Source organism: Oryzias melastigma, linkage group LG14, assembly GCF_002922805.2.
Source record: "Oryzias melastigma strain HK-1 linkage group LG14, ASM292280v2, whole genome shotgun sequence".
Classification (NCBI taxonomy): Eukaryota; Metazoa; Chordata; class Actinopteri; order Beloniformes; family Adrianichthyidae; genus Oryzias; species Oryzias melastigma.
In genome coordinates this window covers 26,158,874-26,168,584 of record NC_050525.1, presented here as the reverse complement: position 1 = coordinate 26,168,584, position 9,711 = coordinate 26,158,874, and the positions used below count along the sequence as shown (strand labels likewise).

Sequence of the window (9,711 nt, the reverse complement as noted above, 5' to 3'; positions counted from 1 at the left end):
AGCATAAGGCTAAAATATTAGCTAATCTCTAAATTAGCATATAAAACTGAAAAAAGTTCTAAATTAGCCAAAACAGCTAGAATGTAGCTGGAATATTAGTTGAATGTCAAATTAGCAAAAAGAAAAAAGGTAAAATGTTTAGTTTAACCAAAACAGCTAGCATGAGGCTAAAATATTTGCTAAACTCCAAATTAGCCTAAAAATCCTTAGTAACTACTAAAACAGTCAAAAAAGCTAGCATAAAAAGAGCTGAATATTTAAATAGCTGAAAGAGCTGAAGAGCTGGATGTAAAAAAAAATGTACGAAAGATAAATAATAATAATAAAAAAATAAAGAAAAATTTTATCACTAATAAATAGTCCATCGTCTCTTGTCATAGTTCAGACAGCAGACGGTTGGAATAAAAAGTCATGTTCTACGTAGATCTAAATCAGCATTTCTGATGTGTGGTGGCCGGGTCAAATGTAGAGGCGATTTGGGGACTCCGGCTGCACTAAGTCGCCAATACAATTCGCATTTTTCTGATTCACAGCGATTTGAACGAAGAAATACTCTGAAATGTAATTTTGAGCTTACTTTTCTTTCAATGATCAGAAAAGTGTCACAAGAAGATGATAAAAAAACAACAAGATTTTGATCATAAAAAAACAGGATCTCCTAAAGGGTTTATGGAGTCTTTATGGGAGAGTCTCGGGTCAGAACCAAACCGGATAAAGCTGCTTTGAGCTGCACAACATTGACAGCAGCTTCTGAATTAACCTTGTTCACATGGAAATCACTTGTTGTCGAATTTAATATCAAATCATAAAATAACAGAATTCCTGGATTATTCACAAACAACAAACCAAGCCTGAATTTCACAAGTTTATTTTGAATTTTACAAAACTTCAACATAGATTTTACATATTCCCATGTCTCTATGAATCAAAGCAGTGGCACGTTCTCATTGTTTAATCAGAGCTCAGCTTTGAGTCATCCTCCTATGTTGCTTTATTTCATTGGTGCCAAAAAATAAAAAACATTTAAAAGTTTAAGGACATTTTTTGCAGTTTTTCAGATATTTTTTCGTCTTTTGAAAAAAAAAATCCTTTTGTTAGTCAGTCTGATGACTCAAAACCAAATATATTTCTAAATATCTTCACAGTGGTTTCCAACATTCATCAGGTGTTAAAGGCAGCAGACAATTCAGACTCAAATAAATGCTCATATTAGTGTTTTCATTCAAACATTTCTGGCACATCTACATCTAAAAAAGTGTTTTTACCATTTGGCTTGGATGCAAAGTGCAAAATTTGGCAAAAAAAACCCCATAAAAATAAAATTATCAAAAGCCAATTTAACATTAACTCTTGAGAACGGTGGTGAAAGGGAAATAATTGGGGGTTTCCTGCAGTGTATTGTATTTAAAGTGATTTTTTTTTTCAGGTTTTTAATAAGTTGAAGACATCTGAAAATGTCTGACACTAAAAGTGCGTAGTGAAATGACTCGGAGAACAGAAAAACTGAATTATTTTCCTAATTTAAGAAGCTGGTCCCTAAAGATTTGCTGAAGCAACGGTAGTTGTTTTTTGTTGTTGTTGCTGCTCCATGACGGGCATAAATAAGCCAGTGATGCTTAAACACAAAATCTTTAATTTACTGTAACTTTTCTCCGTGTACATGATAAATCCAGTAGATTTTGAAGGAGAAAAGCGGCTCATCGAGCCGCTTTTCTCCTTCAAAATCTACTGGATTTATCATGTTCATGGTGGAAAAGTTACAGTAAATCAAAGAAAATACACACTGGAATTAAAGAGCTCCAGCACATCGTCTCTTAAAAGTCACCGATTCATCCCGACCTCTTCTACTCCTCCTTGCGTCCGTTCTGCGAGTGTCCGTTGGCGTGCCGTTTCGTCTTTCCTTCCGCTTGGAGCTTACGGACCACCTCCAGAGGACCCTTCCCCATCAGCGCCGACGGGTGCCTGTAGGAGCGGCCCAGGCGGTCCCACAGGGTGAAGTACTGCCCGTAGTTGTAGTCGAAGAAGAGGTGGTGGTCGGTGTGGTGGGCGGAGCCGTTGATGACGCTGGTGAGCGCGTCGGGGACGCGGTAGTCGCCGTCGTGGATGGAGATGGTCCAGATGTTGACGAAGACGTAGAGGAGCAGGTAGAGGACTTTGTGGAGGGGGAAGAGGAAGGGGTAGATGTGGTAGGGGAGGCCCTGCAGGAAGCCGTCCACCGGGTGGAAGGCGTGGCTGGCGAAAGGGGTGGGGATCTTCCAGATGTGGTGCGGTTTGTGGAAGAGCTGAGGACAAAAACATCAGGTTGAAGTTTTACTTAAATTTCCCTTTTTTCCTAATTCTGCAGGAACAAAAATACAATTAATAATTAAGTGTCTTAAAACTTCACTTTTATAAAAGCTCAATTTATTTTAGCTTGTTTATAGCCAAAATATGTACAAAAAGAAAAAAAAAACTTCTATAAAAAGGGTAAAATTTAAAATAAAAGAGGTTTTTTTCTCTCAAATAAATCACATATATTTAATAAAAAAGGTACATTTTCCCAATACAAGGAAAGATTATGTTTTCAATACAAAAAACAAAAGTTAAACGCCCATTTATAAGCAAAAAATTATGTTTTTAATTCTGTGTGTACAATTAAAAATATTTGAGTCCTTGAATTCAAGTATTTTTTCTTGATTTGCAAAACTTTATTAACTAAATTATTAGAAATATAAGATACAAAATATCAAATTCTGCCATGTTTCCAGTGTTGTAAAATGTGGGGAATTATCTATCAAATAAATAGTGATCTAATAAATAAACTTAAAAAAAGAGCAATTAGAATCATAAATAAAGCTGATTTTCCTGGATGTACAGATGGAATATTTAAAAAAAAATGGTTAAAATTTGTGGATATTGTGCATGTACGAGTGTTGGAATTTAATTTCGGGTCTTTCAGAGAGTGGAGCTCCAATATGATCATGTGACTGGAGATCAAATGTTTCATCCTGTTCAGGGATTCGATATTTCAAGTAAAGTTAGCACAATATTCACAGATTTGGACTTCCAGGATCAAAAACTCTTCTAATAAATATTTAAACTGACAAACTATCTGTTTGTCTTAATGCAAAAATGAACGTTCAAAGGCATTTCAACAGAAAAACATACTTTTTATTGTTCTCAATGAGAAACAAACAAAGCCACAGCAGTGAGATGATTACCAAGGGAGCGTCTGCAAATAGAAGCTCCAGAAAAAGGTGATTAAAAAAATCAGTTTTGGATGAAAATCATTTTTTTATTTTTAAGAAATGTAATGAATTTATGAATCACATCTGATCAAAAATGTTCAACAGTTCTGAAGATACTAAAGCTACAATCACCAAACTTTCTGGTGTGACTATTATCACCATTTTTGACCTTTTGTGTGTTTGTAGCTAAATTGTCAGCTTGATGTTTTGTTTCTGTTCAAGTTGTATCCTTGATTTTTTCTTTTTTTTTGTTTTGGTTGGGTATCCATTTGATCAATGGTTGTTGTTTGAAAGCAGTAAAACATTTTAAGACACAAACTTAAATCTTCTTTGCTACACAGTTAAATTTGTCTAGCTGGGATCAATAAAGTTTTATTCAATTCTATTCTCTTAACCAACCATCACCTGTTTGTTTACCATTAGCAGTGGGTTTAGCTTCACTGCTAATAAAAAAATAAATTAAAAAATCTCACAGATTTCTACCCACCTTGTAAATGAGCTTGTGGTGCAGGAAGCGGTGGATCCAATAGATGCACATGTCGGTAAAAAGCAGGAAGGAAATCATACTCAGGAAAAGTCCGGGCCAACCTGAGAGGAAACAGGTGGAGTTAGGGAGGAGCTGAAGGTTTTCACTCCCACAAACCTCAACGGTGACTCACCCAGTGGAGAATCACTGACGTTGTCGTACAGTTTGCTGTATCCTCGAACTTCAGCGAAAAACAAGGCCACAGTGGGGATGCTGATCCACGGCAGAGAGGTCATCGCATACTTGATTTCCCTTTTTACCTGATTCTGCAGGAACAAAAATACACTTTTTTGATCAGCTTTCTTATGATTCATCAAGCAGAATTTATCTAAACTTATTTATAACTCAGGAAGTCAAAAATATTTACAACAATTTTTTTTAAAAATGCTTCAAAAAGGTAAAATCTAAAATAAAAAATGCTTTTTAACTAAAATGAAACACTGACGTATTTTAGAAAAAAACGTACATTTTCAAAATCACCCAAAACAAGGAAAGATTATATGTATGTTCAATACAAGACCAAAAGTTAAACCCCTATTTATAAACAAAAAAATACTTTCAAAACTAAAAAAGGAGCATATATTTAATGTATTGTGTGTGTAGTGTATGTTTAAGTCCAAATATGTCTTATTTATGATTACAATGTCAAGAAGATGGCATAATTTTCTTGAATTTTCCAATCAATTTATTAAATAAATTCTAAATAATTTTGATATTTCTTTGCATTTTTATTGCCTTTTTCTTTATGCTTTTTATTGCGTGAAATGAAACAATTAAATGAAAGTCTGGCAGTTCTCTTGGGATTATATAAACAAAGATTGCATTTAATATTTTTTTAATACCTCTTCAAACAATATTCAGTTAGTTGAGTGGTTGAGGAATGTTTTCCTTTTTTTTCCCCAACCATAAACAGCAGCTTTACCTCTAAAAAGTGTGGGTGTTTCATCAGGTCGTGGTCAAAGATGAAGAAGTAGCTGATGGCTCCCAGGCCCAGGTACAGGACGGCAGCGCCCAGGTTGGTCACCACAAGGAGGCTGAGGATCTGTCGCAGCGCCCCGTCCTCAGGCCACGATGCCGGGTACACGTATGGAGTGAGGACGTAATGATCGGCAACATTCAGCACCAGGTCCATGGCTGCCGCTGCAGAGGTTAGTAACGATAATTCAAACATTTCAGTTGTTGTTGTGTGTTAAATTGTACGATGGAGTATTAGGGCCATCAAAAACAAAGAAAAATGAACAAATATATGATAATGAAGTTCATAAAAAGGTCAAAATTGTATAAGAACAAAGTCACATAATTATCAGAAATTTTTTTAGAAAATTATGAAAAAAAATAACAATTTATGAGAATAATTGTATTCTTTAAAAAGTCATAATTTAACAAGGAAAAGGTCAGTTTCTTCAAAAGTGAATATTATATTTAGCTTTTAAATTTTTAAAGAAAGAGAATCAAATATTACTTATATTTAGAGTAATCAGATGGACATCAGACTGTTCTAGAATCTCTTAAAAAAAACTTTCTTTTAATGAAATTACAACTGAATTTTTGGAAAAAACTTGTCTTTTTCCAAGTAAATTCACAACTTTAAAATAATAATATGCACATTTGTTTATAAAATGATTACTTTAAAAATGAAAACAATTGTACAACTTTATTCTTGTAAAATTTTGACTTTTTTAATTCACAATTTTATGACTTTTTCTTAAAATTTTACATTTTTGTATGTATTTTTTATAGTGGTCCTAATATTCAAATGTAGAATTTATTTTGAATTTATAAACTCAACCACTATTATCTGAAGTATGACAATTTGTTACAAACATCACTATAAATCTGTCAAATACACCTGTAGTATACCACGTGACACTAATGAAGCTATGGTTAGCAAAATAAAATCCCAATTCAATTTAATAAGTGCTATATCTATTTTTGGTATCATGCACATTTTAACACAAAATAAGGACAATTAATCAAAGCGTGACTACATTTAACAAGTCACTAAAAATAATTTAAAGAAATCTGAGCGTTCCTTTAAAATCCATTGTTTACTTATTTATATTTTCAAAATTTCTTGATTTTAAAGTAGGTCAGCGATCAACTTTGATTCACCAACATTTTAAAGAGTGGGAAATAAAACGTAAGCATTTTAATACCGGAATTTAATATCATAAACCCACATTTACATAGAAAAGTTGTACAAACAACGCATTTTATTTTGTGAAGCCACATTTTAAGCTAACGGTTAAGAGTTTCCGGTCATGCTAAACATGTCGTTGCACTGACAAACAAAAAAACAACAGCACAACTCCTTAAAACACTAAAAACAATAGTAGTAAATACGATTTAACGTTGTAATTAAACATATTTTTTACAAGAATAGATGCGTACCTGTTCCAGGTTGCTGCTGTCCGGGAGCAACTCCACGAAGAACCTACCAAACTATAGGAAAACGAGCATCCAATCAGAACTACGATTCATATCACGTCACAGAAAAACTGTCCTATTAGAGATTAGTTTTCTCATCACGGCAGCTTGATGCGACTTCCGATTGGCCAACTAAAAAGTCTGATCATGGCGTTACTCTTTTTGAACATTTATCGTTTTTAAGAATATTATTGTAAAATTACATATAATCTTGTGTAATATTCATGTAAATATAAAATTATTGATTTTTTTGGGGTATAAATAGTTCGCAATAGCTTATCTATACGCACAAAACTGTAGCCCAGGTGAAGAAGTGGGCGTGGCAAAAGTGGGGCCTTATAGTCGGAAGTTCTGTGGATCGATTTTTCTCCTTCCAAAGTCCTCAGTATAATTATAAAACCGATTGCATGCAACTTAAAGAAACATTTTTTTAATCCTACAAAAATAAAATGTTACATTTTTTAAAATCAGTGCCAAAAAAAGCTAAATAAACGAGATATAAAGCTGAGTTTTGCATTATTTTTGAACAAAAACGTATATTTTAATATTTTTTTAGCCTCTAGTTAATTAAACAAGCAAGTATAGTAGACGGCTGTTTTGTAAAAACTTTAGTATTTTTTGTTTTTCTCAATTTTAAGAAAGAAATTACTAAATTATTAAACTTAAGTAAAAGTAAAAAGAAGGCACCACATCTATTCAGTCACTAGATGTCGCCATTGCTCTAAGCTGCAAGCAATGAAGCTCTTGATTAGGACTAATTGATTTAAGAAGAACTTATATGAAGAGTAAAAATAAAATTAAACATATTTAAACATAAAAGTTGTGTTTAAAATGTGTCAGAAAAATGTAAAGCTCTTTAGATGAGATTTGAAGGTTATTTTCTCATTGTAATGTTGTGTTTAGAACACTAATAAGGATATTTTCAGTACAAATACATATCAGTGAGTCTTTGTTATTTGGATTCTATATTTTGCTTTAAACAGGAGCTCTTTTTGTTGACTTCTGTGTGATGTGACTTGCTTCTTTTCTCGGTTTGTGGCAATCAGAGCGTCATAATGATCAATATAAAGTGCTTGCTTTGTGAGGAAAATCACAAGTGGGATGGAAATAGCTTTCTTGCGTTGGCAATTCCCATTAAAAGAAAAAAAAGGGCGCCGTATAGCAGCTGCTTCTGTGAGGTGAAGACACTTGTTTATTTGAGTGCAACTGTCTGTACTTCAGAGACGGCTGTTTTGAATAGAGCAGGTGTTACCAAACAGTCTTTGAAGGCGTTTCCCTCCGTGTGCTGACAAACATGAAATAATCAGGCTGTCTGCAGAGAGGCAACCCTCTCGCTGAGCTGCGGTAACCTGCTGCTCATCATCTCCTCAGCAGGAAACAGAGACGAGTGTGTCACTTGGAGAAATTAATCAAAAACAGGTGAAACTTGTCAAAGCTCAACTTTCCTCCTCTCCTCCCTCCGTGTGCTGCTCCTTTTGGCTGCTCCCATTAGGAGTCACCGCTGAGGATTCTCCGCCTCCTCCTGCAGCTTATATTTAACATCTGCATGTCTCTCCTGATTGGTTTCCTCTGATAAAAAAGCATTTTTATTCACCACAAAGAGCATTTTAAACACTAATAAAAAACATTTAATCCAAAACCGCGGCTGTGAAATGTTGGCAGTTTTTAAAAAGTTATTGGATCGGAGTTTTGAGATCTTTAGAAAGTAAATCATCCATTCTTTCTGCAAATTTGAGCAAAAGTTTGGCCCTGCCACAAACTCAAAAACTTGTATCAGTTGAAAATGAATTGTGGGCATGGTGAATGACCCCGCCCCCTTAAAAATGATGACATCACAGCAGGAGAAACCACTGGAAAAAAACAAAAAAGGAATGAGGCTAAAATCTATAACCGGAACAAATGAAAAAAAAAAAATTAATGAAACTAAAACACTCATGTCGGACATATTCAACATTATTTGACATTATTATGGGTTATATGATTAAATATTAAATATACAAGTACTATCAAAGTGTTGTAGACCTTTGACCTCAGGAAGAGGCGGCCATCTTGAATTAAAAAAAAAAATTATAATAATAATCACCCTTAATACCATCCACTAATTTAAAGTCCTCGACCATCACCAGGAAGGTACTTGGGAAAAAATGTTGGTTTTAAAATCGAAATATTTTCAATGCTGTGCTCCACCATTCAAACCTCAGCTGGGACCTTTCTGTGTGCATGTTCTCCTCGTGCATGTGTGGGTATTCTCCAGAGACTCTGGTGTCCTCCCTCCGTCTGAAAACATGCTTCATAGGTTAATTGGTGACTCTAAATTGTCCCTGGGTGTGAGTGTGGTTGTGGCGACCTGTCCGCCTTCACCCAACAGTAGCAGGCTAGGCTCCAGCAACCTGGGTTTAAAATGGGTTTAGAAAGTGGATGGATAGAAGATTTTGAGCCCCGTTAGTGTGGAAAGTTAACAAAAAAGTGGCGTTCTCCTGATGCTAGCATGTTTTTTTTTACTGGAATATTAAGAAAATTTAATCCCTTCATCAAGACAAAAAAAAATACAATCATCTTTTGATCCATTTTAAAAACATTTTAATCAATCAATCAATCAATCAATCAATCAATGAAGCCTCTGGTGAATTGAATCAAATCAAATTACTGGCGATGCCCAGCCCTAATCCTTTTTAGAATCTTTAATTCTTTGTCTGCTTCTGATTCACGATTTGAATAACTCAAACTCAATTTTAAGCTTAATTTTCTTATGATACGTCCTTCATCAGTAGAAAAATGCCACAAGAACATGATAAAAACACCAAATGATGTAGTTTAAGAACATTCTACAATGACCCCTCACAGTTTCTGAAGTTTCTGTACTTTTTCTGTTTAAGGAAATGGGAACTGTCACCTAATCATCTGTTATAAGAATTTTATGCTTTTTTCTTCCTTTAAAAAAGTCATTAAATGAAAAGATGCAATAAAAAGAAGTCATTAAGTGTTAGCTGTAACTTCAGCTGAACGTGATTTTCCTTCCAAACACAGTCTTTATCTTTAAGAGAATATAATTAACAATAAAAAATAAATGGATTTAACTGTTATTGCTCCTCTAAAAGTAAGAAACAGTTTTTACTTCACAGCAGAACTGCCAGGTTACTTGTAGCAGCAAAGCGGACATTTACAAATCTCAGATTAGCTTCTGATGGTGATTAAATCGTGGAGTAGATAAAAAGACAAAGACGGGACGGAGAAAACGAGAAAACAGTACAGGTAAAACACTATAGTGCAGGGGTGTCAAACTCAATCACACAGGGGGCCAAAATCCAAAACACACGTTAGGTAGCGGGCCGAAAAAGATAAACATTTACTGAATACGCTAAATTTTAAACTTTAAATTTTAAGCTGTGATTTTTAAAACCATAACTTTTTGCCATAACTTTGAACTAGATATGTAGCATTACCTACGATAATGCTAGTGTGAATGCTGTAGGCTGAATTTGGCTGAAGATGCTAGTGCTGATAACTGAAGATGTTGAAATTGAAAGCTGA

General features: G+C 34.3%; 1 protein-coding gene across 1 annotated transcript; it reads right to left on the bottom strand.

Moving 5' to 3' along the window:
• Nucleotides 1-852: 852 nt before the first annotated feature.
• On the bottom strand, nt 853-6,223 carry sc5d (sterol-C5-desaturase). Its single transcript, XM_024264715.2, has 5 exons — nt 6,145-6,223; nt 4,676-4,893; nt 3,887-4,019; nt 3,715-3,815; nt 853-2,282 (listed from the first exon to the last, which is right to left on the bottom strand). Exons 2-5 carry the CDS (start codon nt 4,883-4,885, stop codon nt 1,845-1,847), a joined length of 882 nt encoding a protein of 293 aa, XP_024120483.1. The 5' UTR covers nt 4,886-4,893; nt 6,145-6,223; the 3' UTR covers nt 853-1,844.
• Nucleotides 6,224-9,711: the final 3,488 nt, after the last annotated feature.